The sequence below is a fragment of the Balaenoptera acutorostrata genome, chromosome 10 (assembly GCF_949987535.1).
Source record: "Balaenoptera acutorostrata chromosome 10, mBalAcu1.1, whole genome shotgun sequence".
NCBI classification, from domain to species: domain Eukaryota; kingdom Metazoa; phylum Chordata; class Mammalia; order Artiodactyla; family Balaenopteridae; genus Balaenoptera; species Balaenoptera acutorostrata.
In genome coordinates, this window is record NC_080073.1 from 32,528,327 (window position 1) to 32,545,293 (window position 16,967).

The 16,967-nt window shown below is 43.4% G+C and overlaps 1 protein-coding gene and 1 non-coding gene across 2 annotated transcripts; both read left to right on the top strand.

Annotated features, from left to right (window-relative positions):
* The first annotated feature begins 11,790 nt into the window (after positions 1 to 11,790).
* Positions 11,791 to 12,297, top strand: LOC103002172 (ATP synthase subunit ATP5MJ, mitochondrial-like). Its single transcript, XM_057554963.1, has 2 exons — positions 11,791 to 11,815; positions 12,140 to 12,297. Exons 1-2 carry the CDS (start codon positions 11,791 to 11,793, stop codon positions 12,295 to 12,297), a joined length of 183 nt encoding a protein of 60 aa, XP_057410946.1.
* Positions 12,298 to 12,941: 644 nt separating this feature from the next.
* On the top strand, positions 12,942 to 13,014 carry TRNAD-AUC (transfer RNA aspartic acid (anticodon AUC)). The gene has a single exon. It is a non-coding gene; the product is annotated as a tRNA-Asp (tRNA).
* The last annotated feature ends 3,953 nt before the right edge of the window (positions 13,015 to 16,967 follow it).

Below are 16,967 nucleotides of genomic sequence, written 5' to 3' on the forward strand. Positions count from 1 at the left end.
TCCCACCAGCAGTGCACCAGGGTTTCCTTTTCTCCACATCTTCACCAACACTTGTCTTTGCTTGTCTTTTTGATAATAGTCATTCTCCCAGGTGTGAGGTGGTATGTCACAGTGGTTTTAATTTACATTTCCCTGATGGTTAGTGATGTTGAGCACCTTTTATGTACCTGTGGCTATCTGTATGTCTTCTTTGGAAAAATGTCTATTCAGTTCCTCTGCCCATTTTTTAATCACATTGTTTGTTTTTTTGCTATTGAGTTGTATGAGTTCTTTATATATTTTGAATATTAACCTCTTATCAGATATATGATTTACAAATATTTTCTCCCATTCAGTAGGTGGCCTTTTCATTTTGTTGAGGGTTTCCTTTGCTGTGCAGAAGCTTTTTACTTGTATTCTCACTTGTTTATGTTTGCTTTTGTTGCTTTTGCTTTTGGTGTCAAATCCAAAAAATCATCATCAAGAATAGTGTCAAGGAGCTTACCACCTATGTTTCTTCAAGGAGTTTTATGGTTTCAGTTTTTTGTAAAGTTAAACATATATTTATACCATATGACTCAGCTATCCCACTTCTAAGTATTTACCTAAAAAACTGTACACAGATATTTATAGAAGTTTTATTCATAATCAGCAAAAATTGGAAACAATCCAGATCTTTCAATGAGTAAATAGATAAGCAAACTGTGGTGCATCCATACAATAAGATGCTACAGGGCAGTAAAAAGAAACAAACTATTGGTGCACAGAATGACATGGATGAATCTCAAAGACATGATGCAGGGTGAAAGTAGGTCTCAAAAGGTTGTGTGCTCTGTGACTCTATTTATGACAAGACATATTTATGATATGAGGACAAGTCACAACTATAGGTATGGAGAACAGATTAGTGATGGCTAGAATTTGTGGGTGGGGAGAGCATTTGACTAAAAAGGGGCAGCATGAGGGAATTTGGGGCAGTCATGGAAATGTTCTATCTCTTGACTGTGGTTAAACAGTCTATACATATGTAAAAGCTCATGGAATTATACACCAAAGTTTCTTTTACTAAATAGAAAAATTTTTAAAAACTGCATTGAGATAACATTTCTTCCTTGTCAGATTAGAAAATAATTTAAAGTTTGACACAGCATTCTGTTGGCAAGGCTATGGGAAATAAGCACATTCATATTTTGCTGGAAGGTATGCAAATTACTAAAACTCATATAAAGGGAAATTGAACAACATCTAAGAAAATTACATATATGCTTAACATTTGACTCGGCAATGCAACTTCTAGGGATTTACTCTCAAGAAACATTTCCAACAACACAAAAATCCTTATGCATAAGATTATTCACTGAAGCACTATTTGTAATTGCAAAATATTGAAAGCAACCTAAATGCCCACACATAGGAGAGTGGTCGAGTAAACCATAATACATGTACACAGTGGAATAGTATGCAGCTGTAAAAAAGATCAACTATCTCTATGAACTGTTAAGAAGTGATGTCCAGGATACATATTATTAAGTGAACAAAGAAAAATGCTAAAGAGTGTCTATAGTGTGAATAGAAGAAGAAATAAAAAACCACAGATGTATCTACTTATTTTTGAAAAGAGAAACTCAGGAAGGATAAACCAGGAAATGAGATTGGTTACCTTCAGAGTAGGGATGGCTGGAGGGGATGGGAGCATAAGAACAGGGTGGAAGGGACGGGAGCAGGAGTTAGACTTGCCCGAGTGTACCGTTATGTGTGGTTTGACTCTCAGAACTGTATTCGTGTTTCACATACTCAAAAATTAAAATCAACAATGTTTTATTGTTGATCAGAGCCCCTTAAATTTGAACATAAGCAGAAACAACAAACAATGTTATTTCAGATGAATAACGTAAACATACTGAAGTGGGGAAGGGGTAACTTTTGTGCACTGTGTTCTGACTATATCCCCTCAGACTAACGATAACTAATTATAAACAAATATTGAACTCTAGTTAGTACACTTGCTTTTTGTAGTTGTATGGATTAGCAATTCTGAAACTATTTTCTATGCATCATAGGTTTAAGCAAGTAAGTATGTTGAGGACAGTGGGAGCTGGGTTTCTCACTGTTGGGAAGGGAGTTACAAGTATGGAAAGGAGGAAGGCTGGAATGAGTTCTGTGGTGTTAGGTTAGAGTCGGAGGCATAAGTGTAGATTCACAGTGCATGAGGGCACAGCGTTTGGGCGTAAGAGCCGTGACACTCCCCTACAGGAGAACAGCTTCCGAGAGCTGTGAATGGGAGGGTTGTGCCTGGCCCGGTGTTCATAGAAGCCCCCACCCTGTAGGATTGTAACATGGCCCATCTACGTTCCGAGACTGGTCTTCACTATTACATAACAAAAACAATTTTCTGCCAGGAGCACATTTTTTATTCGGAGACTTGGAACAATAACGAAAGAAACAAAGGCCTGTGCGTGAGTCAGGCCTCTTTCTGTTGCAAGAGAAGAGACTGAGCTCAAACTAATTGAAACAATAAGGGGATTGATTAGCACCTACGGTGGGAAGACTAGGAGTGGATCCAGCGTCAGGTCTGTCTGGATCAAGAGGCTTGTATGATGTCATTAGGACTCTCTCTTTCTCTTCACTACCCAGGCATTCTCTGCTGGGTGGGCCTGATAGAACTGGACAGCACAAGGCTCATCTTGGGCCAGGTTGGCAAGCCCAGTGGAAGAGAGCCTGCCCCTCAGAGTTTGGCAAGGAGGTCCGGGGGAGACAGGACCACCTTGACTAGCAGCCCCCTAGAACCACAGGGAGTGAGCGAGGGGGTTCCCAAAAGGGAGCACAGAGAGGAGAGGCCAACAAAAAAGTAATGACTCCATTGCTTTTCCTGCCACAGCTTGCTTGTAAAGTTCTGACTTCTCTTTGTGCCCACCGGGTAGGACTAGGTGAATTCCTTGAAAACAATAAAAAACAAAACTACCCTAACCACTTTGAACCAAGATAAGCTCCTCCAAGGGGCCGTAAGCCCTCGTGGGTGGGCTGGGCTGGGCAGACCTAGGTACATCTTCTTGTGGTGTCCCCCTGCCACCACTACATACCATGCCTGGCACAGGAGCTTGCCCTAAGTATAAGCTCAGAGTGCATTTATATCATTTTTCCAGTACCTTCCAAGGCTATGTCCTCCATGGGGGCTCCAGAGTGAGCTAGTTCTCAGGTAGTAAACGTCTGAGGCAGGTGTCTGAATGTACTTGCTTCAGAACTCTTCCTGGCTCAGTCTCCAAACCTACCTTAAATGAATTTGTTGTAGATACTTCATGTTTAATTTACTAATAGATGAATAAATAATAGTCACCACTGCAGAATTTTCCTAGCTAAAATTCTGGCCATAATAGCTTTAGGTGGAGGTACTTTGAGGTATTAAAGTCCCATCCTTCTACGAGCCAACACACCTAGGTCTCTCTTGAGGAATATCTTGGTCCAGAGGATCCACGTGGCCTCGCAAGGGGCTGAGAGAGCATCGCTGTACTCAAGGTATCTGTCAGAAGTTTGTTCTTGCACTCCCTGCCCCTTGAATGCTTATCAAAAGCCAGCGCTTTGGAATGGGGATTCTCAAACATGAGTGTGCATGAGAATCATGTAAAATACATATTTAAAATGCAGATTCCTGGAGACTCTGAGGAGCAGGGTTGACCATGTGAGGAGCTTAGGGAAGAGTCATCTCAGCGTAGGGACAAACAAGTGCAAAGGCCCTGAGGCAGGAAAGAGTGCCCCAGGAACTATCAGCAAAGTGAGCAAAAGGAAAAGGGACAAAGGCCAGAACAGGCAGGGCCTTGAGGTTAGGATGAGATTGGGTTTTTATCTAGTGCAACTGGAGGCCTCTGCAGGTTTTAAGTTGGGGGGAACTACAGAGCAGATTTTCACTTTAAGAAAATAACTCTGGCTGTTCTATAGAGAATGGATTATTAAAAGGCAGGTAGACAGGAGGGCCAGACAGGAAGCTTCTGGAGGAGGGGTGCAGGCCAGAAAGGATGATGGTCTGTCAGGGGATGGATATGGAACAGGACAGCAATTGAGGCTGCGAGGATTTTGAGTGCTAACTTCAGTTCTGTTGCGTCCTATTGTTCCTCCTTGCATTTTCTTCTATTCCAGTTATTTTATTGCTTACCCCCCATTTTTGTTGCCTCAAAATGAAAATGTCCTTTTTATTATGAAAGTAATATATTCTCAATATTTAAAATGTAAACAATACAGGAAAGTAAAAAGAAGAAATTAATTGCCAGTAATCCCACCACCCCGTGATACTCCTCTCCTTCCAGACATTCTCCACATGAATAACATGCACTTTGGACAAGTAGAATCACACCACGCATGCTGCTTTATAACGTGCTTTTCTCTCTGTATTAAAAAAATCACAATTCCAGGTGCATAGATGATGTGCATTCGATGGGGGAAGTTGAATCTCACTCGGCCGGATTTCTTTGCTATTTGTACAAACTTCCTAAGTCAAAGAGAGACTTTCAAAAGGTATAGATTTGAGTCTATAAAGTTAGAAAACACAAGTAATTTTCCTAAAAGGCAGGAGAAGGGCTAGGGGATTTAAAAATTAAAATACCAGAAAATATACTCCAAAACAGAGGAGCTGAAACACCAGTGTAGTAATTTCCTCCCAGAAGGGAATGTGATGCCTGGGCAAAATTCCATTGTTTATTTTGCACGGTCTTAACTCAAGCTACACACAAAAAACAGAGAACAGTGGCAGGAAGTGCCTTTCTGTGTCCCGGCTGAGATGGGGCTCCCCATGCGAAGCCTCTGGAAGTCTCAGGATTAGCCAAGAATCCTCAGAGCAACTTGCCCAAAACACTAATTGTATCTGTGTCTCTGTCTTTGATTAGTGGCTTAGTCAACTTTCTAGCTCATTATCATCTTAATCATTTTTCCTTTAATGTAATGAGGCTAAGACTCTAGTTTTATTTTTTTATTTTTCCCCAGAGGAAACTAAATACAAACTTGAAGGTATTTTATACACTCTTTATCTTTAGTTATTTAACAACCTTGATATGGGAATGTTGTCTCCTTTCTCACCTCAGTCATCAAATGGTTGAAATAGAAAGCAAAGGCTTTGGGATACCTGGACTCTGTCCTTAGCTATTAGTTGCTTTCCTCGGGTCAAATATCCATCCTACAGCTCAGCGAAGAAAAGAATCAAAGCAGCAATGTAAACTGGGGTTTTACATTTCAGTGATCTAATGTGATAGAGCAGGACTAGTCAAATGTTAACTGTAGAACACAGGTGGTGGGTATATGGTGTTCACTGTGCATCTAGATTCTAAGTTATTGCATTACTTACATTACTTGCTTTTATTAGCAGACAGCAAGCCTTAGTGGCAGGCAACTTTTTTTTTTTTTTTTTTTTTGCAGGCAACTTTTAGAAAAGGATTTACGTTTTATGGGAGAGAGAGAGGTAGGGGCTCCTTGTCATTTTCCAGAATTTTCTATAAGAGGGCAGATATTGACTGACTGTGTCACCTGTTTCCACGATAGGTTGTAGTCCCTTTTCAAGGGTTTTGAGATTTAGTTAATGTAGTCAGCGTTTTGTTTATTTGTTTGTTTGTTTTTTTAATGTATTTATTTAATTTATTTATTTTTGGCTGCATTGGGTCATCGTTGCTGTGCACGGGCTTTCTCTAGTTGCAGAGAGCGGGGGCTACTCTTCGTTGCGGTGCGCGGGCTTCTCATTGCGGCGGCTTCTCATTGCGGTGGCTTCTCTTGTTGCGGCGCACGGGCTCTAGAGCGCAGGCTCAGTAGTTGTGGCGCACAGGCTTTGTTGCTCCGCGGCATGTGGGATCTTCCCGGACCAGGGCTCGAACCCCTGTCCCCTGCATTGGCAGGCAGATTCTTAACCACTGCACCACCAGGGAAGTCCCTATTTGTTTGTTTTTAATTATACAAATAACACACAAACACATTAATATTGACAAAGTGAACACAATACAGATCAAAGTTTCTTTTGAAATCCTGTCCCCAAATCTCCAGTCTCCTCCACCCCAGCCCCTGCCAAATGAAATCACTTTTTCAGTTTGATATACATGCTTCCAAACCTTTTTCTTATGGATTTTTACACATATATATACCCACATAAAATATGTGGTATTGTTTTATTTATTTGTTGGTTTTCATAAATGGTATTCTAACATATTTATCTTTTTCTAATTAGCTCCTCCCTTCCCTCATCAATATGTCTTAGAGCTTTTTCTAAGTTCCTTATAGCTCTACCTTGTTAAAACAAACAAACTCATTGCATTGTATACTGTGCCAGGTTGGCTATCCCCATTGTATGTTTTTAGCCAAGTCTCTATTGGTAGATATTACGGTTGTTTTTTTTTTTTTTTAAAAGATTTTTTTGATGTGGACCATTTTTAAATTTATTTATTTATTTATTTATGGCTGTGTTGGGTCTTCGTTTCTGTGCGAGGGCTTTCTCTAGTTGTGGCAAGCGGGGGCCACTCTTCATCGCGGTGCACGGGCCTCTCACTGTCGTGGCCTCTCTTGTTGCGGAGCACAGGCTCCAGACGCGCAGGCTCAGTAATTGTGGCTCACGGGCTCAGTTGCTCCGCAGCATGTGGGATCTTCCCAGACCAGGGCTCGAACCCGTGTCCCCTGCATTGGCAGGCAGATTCTCAACCACTGCGCCACCAGGGAAGCCCACGGTTGTTTTTGGTTTGGTTTTCTACCATTAAAAATAATGTTATAGAAACAAAACACATCTACCTGTGCACAAATGTGATTTTTTCCCCCAAGGTTAAATATTGGGAAGTAGAATGGCAATGTGGTAGAAATTAGATATTCATACATTTTAATAGAAATGACCAATTTGCCCTCCAACATGACTTTCAGTGGTCAGCTTTAGCAAATATTTCTTTTTATTGAGCTTTGGGATGGGCTCACCTTAGCCTTCAAGCAAAGCAAGGACAGGAGGAATATGACACTAAGTCTCTGCCCTCTAGGAAGGCTTGAGACTCATCTATAGGCCCCCATCTATCAAATGGCAAAATAATTCCAGGAACGTTAAACCAGAATCTAAAAAGACTGGATACTTATAGAAGGTGGGTGGATGGGAATGGGATGGAAAGAAGGAGGGAATGGGAGCAGGTAGATGGAAACACAACACTTCTCAGAGTACACCTGTACACTTCTATGGAACCAGGTTAATTGTTCATATACTCCCAGAATAAATAAATCATTCAAATCAACCAGGATGAGAAGAGAACCCCAAACAGAACACCAGCAGTAAGGAATCTAAATGTATTACAAGGGCTTCCCTGGTGGCGCAGTGGTTGAGAATCTGCCTGCCAATGCAGGGGACACAGGTTCAAGCCCTGGTCTGGGAAGATCCCACATGCCGTGGAGCAACTAGGCCCGTGAGCCACAACTACTAAGCCTGCGCGTCTGGAGCCTGTGCTCCGCAACAAGAGAGGCCATGATAGTGAGGCCCGCGCACCGCGATGAAGAGTGGCCCCGCTTGCCGCAACTGGAGAAAGCCCTCGCACAGAAACGAAGACCCAACACAGCCAAAAATAAATACATAATTTCGAAAATAAATAAATAAATAAATGTATTACAAATAAATAATGTATCCACACAGGAGGAGGTAGGGAAGAAAAGACCTAACATAAGTAACTCTGGAAAACAATATTTTGACTGGCTACTATAAGACTAAAGTTGAAAAGGACTATACAGAAAGATCATAGCTTAGTTACTAAATTTGTTTCTCTCTGTGGCTCTCACAAGGGAATGAGTTAGCAATTCTGAAACTATTATATGTGCACACTAGTCTGGGTCCAGTTAGGACACAGAAACCACACAGAAATTTGAACAAGGAAAGCTTAATGTAAAGTATTATTAACTCTAACAAGAGCCTGGAGAAATGAGGAATTGGCTACTAAGAAGTAGAAAGAACTCTAAAGAATACAGGAAGAGCCTGTAATAGGAGCAGCCACTGCCTAGGGCTGAGAAAGACAACCCAAGGAAAAGCCTCCCTCCCAGAGCCGAGATCCAGACCTGTTGGAGAGGGCACGGCTATGTCTCACTGATGGTGGGTGCTGTGTGGTCAGAACTTTCCAGAAATCCATCCATTATGGTGCCAGGAAAACTGTTCATGGGGAGGTGTCTCCCTGGAGGCATTCTGCTATGAAACTGCCCAAAAGGGGTGCCAGGGGAGGCTGCTGGGCCATGGAGCTTCTGGCTGCTATGCACTGCAGGAGCCCAGCTGCTAGAATCTGGTATTGGGGAGTCTGGTACTGTCTACACAGCAGGAGCTGGAAAAGCCATCTATGCTGCAGGAGCTGAGTGATAGGAAAAGCAGCCCACACTGTAGGAGCCTGCCAGAAGGAACACACCAGACCAGGCCTTCCTTCTCCTCCTGCAGCATCTCTCTGTCACCCTCTACTGGCAAAGTTTAACATGCTGCCAGCTGACCAAAGAAAATAACTGAACCAGCTCCATTCCTGCATGTCAGGTCATGAAGAATGAATTTTAGATTTGAGAGGCAGTCAATTGATATCTGGCAGAGTCCACCTCTTTGTCTACTCACCTTTCATATGCTCCTTTTTACACACATTTGAACTCTCATACAACAAAACCTCTCTATAATTCCACCTAACAAGATATAGCTTTTTATCTTAGAAATGAAGAAGCGGGACTTCCCTGGCGGTCCAGTGGTTTAAGATTCTGTGCTTCCACTGGGGGGACACGGGTTCCATCCCTGGTCGGGGAACTAAGATCCCACATGCCGCACCACACAGCCAAAAAAAAAAAAAAGAGAAAAGAAAAAGAAATAAGAAAAGAAATGAAGAAGGCTTCAGGCTCTCCCCAAAATGAAGACACACACAGTCCCAACAGTTACTGTATCCATTGCTGGCTATGTTAATTACTCTTTAAATTCGGTCACAGTCCCACTGAATATTCTGTTACTTAAAGACTAAACTGGGGAATTCCCTGGCAGTCCAGTGGTTGACTCTGCATTTCCGGCCAAAAAAAAAAAAAAGACTAAACTGTAAAGTTAACTTTAGCAACTTGTATATAAAATAAAAATGAGAAGGTGAAAGTCTGAGAAACTATCACAGCCAAGAGGAGTCTAAGGAAGACATGAAACTAGATGAAAGGTAATGTGATGTTTAGATGGGATCCTTGAACAGAAAAGTGACATTAGATAAAAACAAAAGAAATCTGAATAAAGTACGAGCTTTAGTTAATAATAATGTACCGATATTGGTTCATTCATGGTGGCAAATGTATCATACTAATATATGATGTTAAAAAAGGGGAAACTGGGTGTGAGGTGTATGGGAACTCTGTACTATCTTCTCAATTTTTATGTAAATCTAAAACTTTTTTAAAATTTAAAAATTTATTTTTTAAGAGAAGGGACAAGGCCTTCCCTGGTGGTCCAGTGGGTAAGACTCCGCACTCCCAATGCGGGGGGCCTGAGTTCCATCCCTGGTCAGGGAACTAGATCCCGCATGCTGAAACTAAAGATCCCACATGCTGCAACTAAGACCCAATGCAGCCAAATAAATAAATAAATAAAATATGTTTTTTAAAAATGCACTTGAAATGTTGCCAGTTTTTAAAAAAGGAATCCAGTCTATGGCGTTGCACACCATTCTCAACATGGGCCTTCGACAATATATGCATACTTTTAAAGGTACAAATTATGTCAAGAGTAGCCAGTGTATATATGGCTCAATTTTATGGAAAGCAGTTTGGAAGTCATGAACAAAGCTGGAAGCACAACTAAGGCAGTAAATGAGACCGCCTGGAGAGTCCCAGGGAAACACTGTGAGACATTACATAACAGCAGCCAGCAACAAAGAAAGAAATTATTTTAAGTTTCCATATATATACATATACACACATACACTAGGGAAGGCCTGTGGAAGTCATCATCTGACCTCTCCAGAGAAGGGATGGTGAACCATTCTACCCCACACTCCTCTTCCCCCCAAACCCAGCCTATCCTAACCTGCAGTAGATTCCACCTGCTGGGGCAGGGGCGCCAGCAGCTGTCTCACCTGCATCCTCAGGACGGCTCACATGGGAGGGGGAAGCGGCCTGGCCAGGAGGGCGCATGCGGGCCCTCCCGGAGCTCTGTGCATTTTTGTTTTTGTTGCTGGTGTGAAGCTGACTTCTCTTGCTCATGAACTTGGCTCAACGCCTTGCTCTGTTGCTGTTTTTGCAATCTTGTCACTTCCTTGCTCCATCTCTAGTGAACTTTTGCTGTAGAATTTCCTGCTCCAGGGCCTTAGGTTGGGAGAGAGACCAGAATTAGGGCTCATTGTGTTTTTTCACAACTGAGGGGGCGCTGGTTGGGCCTCCCATGCCACGGAGGGCACACCGGATAAGACTCTCACACACAGGGTGGCCACCACTGCTTCTAGGTGTGCAAGTTATTCAGCCGTGAGGATTTTCCTCCACTGAGATTAACTCCAGAGGAGTAGAGAAGATGCTCCCAACAACTGTAAAAGGTGCACAGTGTGTCTCTTCCTCCTCTTCTCTCCTGTTTCCCTAGGTGCCTTGAAGCCCCAGTTCCTGGCTACTTGCCCTGAGCTGGTCCCTGCTAAAATGTAAATGAGGTGGGGGAGCCGCGAGGGGCAGCAGCGGGTAGGGCTTATTTCATGTGTCAACGTGACTGGACTAAGGGAGGCCCAGATAGCTGGTTGTGTCAGTGAGGGTGTTTCCAGAAGAGATCAGCATTGGAACTGGTGAATTGAGACCCGCAGATAGCCCTCCTCAGGGCTTATGGGCGTCAGCCAACCTGTTCAGGGTCCATATAGAACAGGAAGGTAAGGAAGGGCGAATTCTCTCTCTGCCTGAGCTGAGGTCACAGCTCCTGTGCTCTGGCAAGGGCTCTCCTGGTTCCCAGGCTTTCAGATTCAGATTGGGACTTACACAGCCTCGATTCTCTGGCCTTCAGACTTGGACTCAATAACATCACCAGCTTTCCTGGTTTTCCAGCTTGCAAAGGGCAGGATGTGAGGATGTGGGACTTCTCGGCCTCCATAACCTTGTGAGCCAATTCCTGCAGTATATCAATCAATCTCTCTCCCCCTCCCTCTCTTCCTCTCTCTCTCCATATATATACACGTGTGTGTGTGTGTGTGTGTGTGTGTGTGTATCCTCTTGGTTCTGTTTCTCTGAAGAACTCTAGCACAGCTTCCTGTCTCTTCTGAACCCTTCTTTTGCATTTTATTTTCTCCAGCTTCTCTTTATACCACCAGGCTTTGGAACAAAATGTGAAAGAGGAAGATTTAGGTTCATGATGCAGCATTGTCTCCAAATAGCTGCATGTCACTGGGCCAACCAGGGAGCCTCCCTGAACCTCAGATCCTTAATCTGATAAGGAACTGCAGTGGCTGCCCCCAGGCTTAGTGGGCTCTGCTAAGCTTGAGCCACTGCCCTGGACAGTAAGTTCCTGGAGAGCAGGGACCTCAAGGCCTTGAGCATGTTTTTTTCCAGTGCCTTACATAGTGCCTGGCATACAGCACGCACTCAATAAATGCTTGCTAAATAAACAGTTGATTACGTAAATGCCAGTTATTGTGATTATGCATTCGTATATGTCACAAGCCGTATCATTTAGGTTCAAGATGGTACTGGAGAAAACAACCAAAAAAAACCCCAACAAATCTGGTGGAAGAAAGTGAATAGAGAGCTAAAAATTGTAGGTACTATAATTGGAGAAATAAAATGGGTAAGAGTGCCTGCGCGCTCAGTGACCTTTCAGAGTCGTCGGAGTGGGTTGGGGCTGCCTGAGCTTGGTCCTGCACCAGGATGCTTCAAAGCGTTATTGAAAATGTTTGCGGGGCTTCCCTGGTGGCGCAGTGGTTGAGAATCCGCCTGCCAATGCAGGGGACACGGGTTCGAGCCCTGGTCCTGGAAGATCCCACATCCCGCGGAGCAACTAGGCCCGTGAGCCACAACTACTGAGCCTGCGCGTCTGGAGCCTGTGCTCCACAACGAGAGAGGCCGCGATAGTGAGAGGCCCGCGCACTGCGATGAAGAGTGGCCCCCGCTTGCCGCAACTAGAGAAAGCCCTCGCACAGAAACGAAGACCCAACACAGCCAAAAATAAATAAATAAATAAATAAATAAATTTAAAACTATTAAAAAAAAAAAAAATTTTGGATCCCCATGAAGCCCTACTATACCCAAGTTTACCAGAAGATTTGGGTAGGAATAGGATTGATGGGCTTCATCATTTATAAATTCAGGAGTGCTGATAAAAGAAGCAAAACCTTGAAAGCTTCCTGTCCTGCACCTGCTCATGGTAATCATTAACGAGCTTTCCTTGCACAAGACATTGGTCTGGCTGTGTTGAGGGAACGTGGGACATCGTGTTGACTTGCAGCAGTCCCACTGCCCTCGTGCATGAACAAGTGTACCTGTGAGACCCCCCGCCCCCCCCAAAAAATGACTAAGAGTTGGCATGGTTGCTCCAGGTTGTGTATTGACCATGTTTCATTTGAGTGTCTCAATGGGGCCTCTTTTCTCTTGACGGGTGTGACCTGTCTGGGATCTTTGTTTTTGGATGCGGATGGCCCAGTTTAAATCCTAACCTGCCAACATAGCATGTCCATTTCCTTAAGAATGATTTTAGAGGAGCCAGGAAAAGCTGATTGCATTTGAAAAGTTCATACAAACTTTAAAAAGGCATTTGGAGGAAACTGAAGAAAACTTCAAAAAAACTATTCCTCAGCGAGACAAGAGAAGAAATTACTTTCTTTAAGCAAGAACAGGATATTCTGAAAAAGGGACAATCACTAAATAAGAAAGAGCTGCTATAGGATATTAAAAAATATAATAATTGAAATAAAAATTAATTAGAGTTTGAAGATCTAGTTGAAGAAATGTTCAAAAGCATGGAATAAAGTGACTAGGAGATGGGAAATAGTTGATAATAAGAAAATTGGAGGATAGGGAATTCCCTGGCAGTCCAGTGGTTAGGACTCGGCACTATCACTGCTGGGGGCCCAGGTTCGATCCCTGGTTGGGGAACTAAGATCCCGAAAGCCGCACTGCCCAGCCAAATTAAAAAAGAAAAGAAATGAAAAGAAAAGAAAATTGGAGGATAAACTTAGCATACCTATCAACCAACTTAGGATTTCCAAAAAGAGAGTAAGCAGAGGGAAAGGAAAGGAGGAAGATATCAAAGAAATACTCAGAAGGGAATTCCCTGGTGGCCCAGTGGTTAGGACTGAGTGCTTTCACTGCCATGGCCCAGGTTCAATCCCTGGTCGGGGAACTAAGATACTGCAAGCCGTGTGGCTCAGCCAAAAAAATAAATAAATAAAAATTAAAAATAAAATAAAATACTCAGAAGAATTTCCCAGAAGTCAAGGGGCACAATGAATGAAGAGACTCATCGCTGTGAATCTTCATGACAACAGGGATAAAGAGAGCGGCTTAAAAGCTAAGAGAGAGAGACAGAGACAGAGAGACTGACTGACTTTCAAAGGACCAGGAATAAAAAATGTGATCGGATTTCTAAACCTCAATCTCAGGAGCTGAAAGACAGAGGAGCCATGCCTTCAACAGTCCAGTGGAAAATTACTTGCAACACAAAATTCAATACCCAATCAAATTATTAATCAACCGTGATGTTTAATGAAGATGTTTTCTAGACATGTGAGGTCTCACAAAATTTACCTCCACACCTTTTCTCAAGAAGCTAATGAAAGATATGTGCCACCAAAATGAGTGAGAAAACCCAGAAAGAAACATAACCTAGGATTCCAGCACAAGAGAGAAGGAAGGGAATGACAGCTGGGCAGCAGACCTAGAGAACACCCAAGCCTGACTGGGGCAGGAACATGGGGACTCCAGGGGAGGATGGTCCTGGTATAAAATGGAACCTGCCCTTGTGGAAAGCTGTATGGGAAGATTTAACAAGGAGGGCATAACACAAAGCAAAAGTCTTTTAAAAAGGTATATACTGGGCTTCCCTGGTGGCGCAGTGGTTGAGAATCTGCCTGCCAATGCAGGGGACACGGGTTCGAGCCCTGGTCTGGGAAGAGCCCACATGCCGCGGAGCAGCTGGGCCCGTAAGCCACAACTACTGAGACTGCGCATCTGGAGCCTGTGCTCCGCAACAGGAGAGGCCGCGACAGTGAGAGGCCCGCGCACCGTGATGAATAGTGGCCCCCACTCACTGCAACTAGAGAAAGCCCTCGCACAGAAATGAAGACCCAACACAGCCAAAAAAATAAATTAAAAAAAAAAAATTTCTTAAAAAGGTATATACTAAGTACACACACACACACACAAAAACCCAAAATAGTTGTATCAAGAAAGGAAATTCCATCGTCAAACACTATTTGCCTTAAAGGTGAATAATGTTTCATATGGTCATAATAATATAAACACTGAATATTGACTTAACCAAAATTGTAATATATCAGTCAGGATCCCAACAAGAAACAGCTTTTAAATGGGGTAATTTGAGGAGAATTTCAGAGATTGCTTGAGCAGTGAAAAGAAACTACAAGCGAAGGCCATTACTCCCGCCCCACCACACATGAGAAGGCAAAGTGGAGGAGCAGTTGTCAGAAACAGGAGAGAACTAAATGGAGAGGGTGCTGAGAGTGGAGCCAAGGATGCAGCAACCTAACAGAGGTAACTGAGGGCATGGGCATCTCTGCTCACTCTCCCTCCCCCCTCCAGCTGCCTGCCTGTGCCCTGCAGTGTCCCAACCCACCCAGAAGCCCGAGAGTTAGAGAGCCCATTGATGTGGTCTGTACGGGTCAGAGTGGGTCTGGAAGGGCTGAGGGAAGACATCCAGCACAAACCTCAGTGGGGGGCTAGAGGAAGGGAATTTAAAGAGAGCACAATTCGCATGTGTCATAAAGAGCAGGAAATTAGGAGCCAGTGTCCAAACTGGTCAGTCAAGAAAGGCAAGATCAGCATAGGACTTAGAAATATGGCAGCAAATGCCAGAAAACAGCTAAAATTGTTGAAGGAGGGTGCTCTGGGGAGTGAGAGTCATAAGGGACAGTTCAGAGGACTGCTTTTCCATTATACATCTGTTAGTACTAGTAAGCCTTTTTAAACTTTGTACACGTATAATTTCGATTAAGGTAAAAATTAATAATATTCATTCTAATCATGAGAAAAACATCAGGCAAATCCCAATAGAGGGGCATTCTACAAAATATTGAATACCTAACCAATGGTCTTCAGAATTGTCAAGATCATCAGATACAACGAAGTGTGAGAAACTGTCACAGTCAAGAGGACCCAGAGACGTGGCAACTAAATGTTATGTGGTATCCTGGATGGGTTGCTGGAAGAGAAGAGGGGCATGAGGTAAAAACTAAGGAAATCTGAATAAAGTATGGACTTTCATTTATGATAATTTATCAATATTGGTTTATTATTAGTTACAAATGTACCATACTAATGTAATTTGTTAATAATAAAGGAAACTAGGGGCAGGATATATTGGAAGTCTCTGTACTATCTTCTCAATTTTTCTGTAAATCTAAAATTGTTCTACAAAGTAGTCTTATTAAAAATAATAAAAGAGTTTACAGTAGAAATAACCTTAAAAGACAACAAGAAAATTTTATGAATTTTATTTTATTTGTATGATTTGGAGCTTTAGTAGGGCTGGATGTTTTTCCAGGCTTTTAAATTATTTTTGCATTCAAGACATTAAATCCCAGAATTTCAGCAATGATCCTGGTTATTCATTCATTCAACAAGTATGTGTCAAATGCTGACTACATGCCAGGTAGTACCCTGTGCTCAGCACTTGGGGTACCAGGACCTTTTCAAAATACAGCCCTGCCATTGCCCTTAAACCCTTCAGAAGCGGCTGGGTACTCTTAGGTTCAAAATAGGGCATAAAGTTCCGTCTGCCTACCACTGCAGGTCATTTTTCCACACCTCCCTGCTCTCCAACCATACTGGCCTCTTTTGGTTCCTTGAAGACGCCACCTTCCCTGCTGCCCCAGGGCCTTTGCCTGTGCTGTTCCCTCTACTCAGAATACTCTTCCTTTCTCTGCTCCCCTCACCTTTGCCCAGGTAACTCTTATACTTGGAACCTCAGCTCAGGCCTCACTTCTTTCTTTCTTTATTTATCTTTCGGTCTTTTTTTTTTTTGGCCGCACTGCGTGGCATGCGGAACTTCCCCCACCAGGGATCGAACCCATGCCCCCCGCAGTAGAAGCACGGATTCTTAACCACTGGACCACCAGGAAAGTCCAGGCATCACTTCTTTAGACACAACCCATCTACTTGTAATTATCCCCTGGTCATGTGGTTATTTGAGTAATGCCAGTGTCCCCCATGGAATGTTTGCTTGTAGGTTCTATGACAACTGGGACAGTGTCTTGTTGCGGAAAGTGTCCATGTTGTTCACACTGGTCCCCAGCTTCTGGTGTAATGCCTGATATGGTGCAGGGACTCTATGAGCACTTGTTGAATGAATGAATGAATGAATGGTAAACAGGTTATGCCATAGCCTTCCAGTCTAGTGCATATCCAAACCAGGGTGTGAGCTCCGGAAGGAGACAAGAGGAGGCCATCTCCCCTGGCTACTGTCTGGATTCCAGCTGCCCCTGGGCCTGCCTCCATCAAGTCCTGGTTTACAACTCATAGCCATTTGCTTACTTCAGATTTACAAAAACCCACTGAGGTCTGCATCCATGTCATTCCTGTGTGGCCATTAAGAAAAGTGACATCCAGAGAGGTTAACTGAATTGCCCAAAGCTACACTGTTACTGAAAGCCCATATTTAACCTTGTTTTCTTACCGCCTCCTTAACTCTACTTCCACGCAAACTTAGCACCCCTCTGGGTAACAGCGAGCATTTGCTCCTGCATCTGGGCTATGGCCTAAAGTGTTGTGTCCTCGCGGCGGCGCAGTCCGGGATTGTTTGGGCGTCTCCAACCTGGACCACGCGCGTCCTCTGGCGGCTACAGTGGAGACTGGGCTCCTCGCGCTTCAAA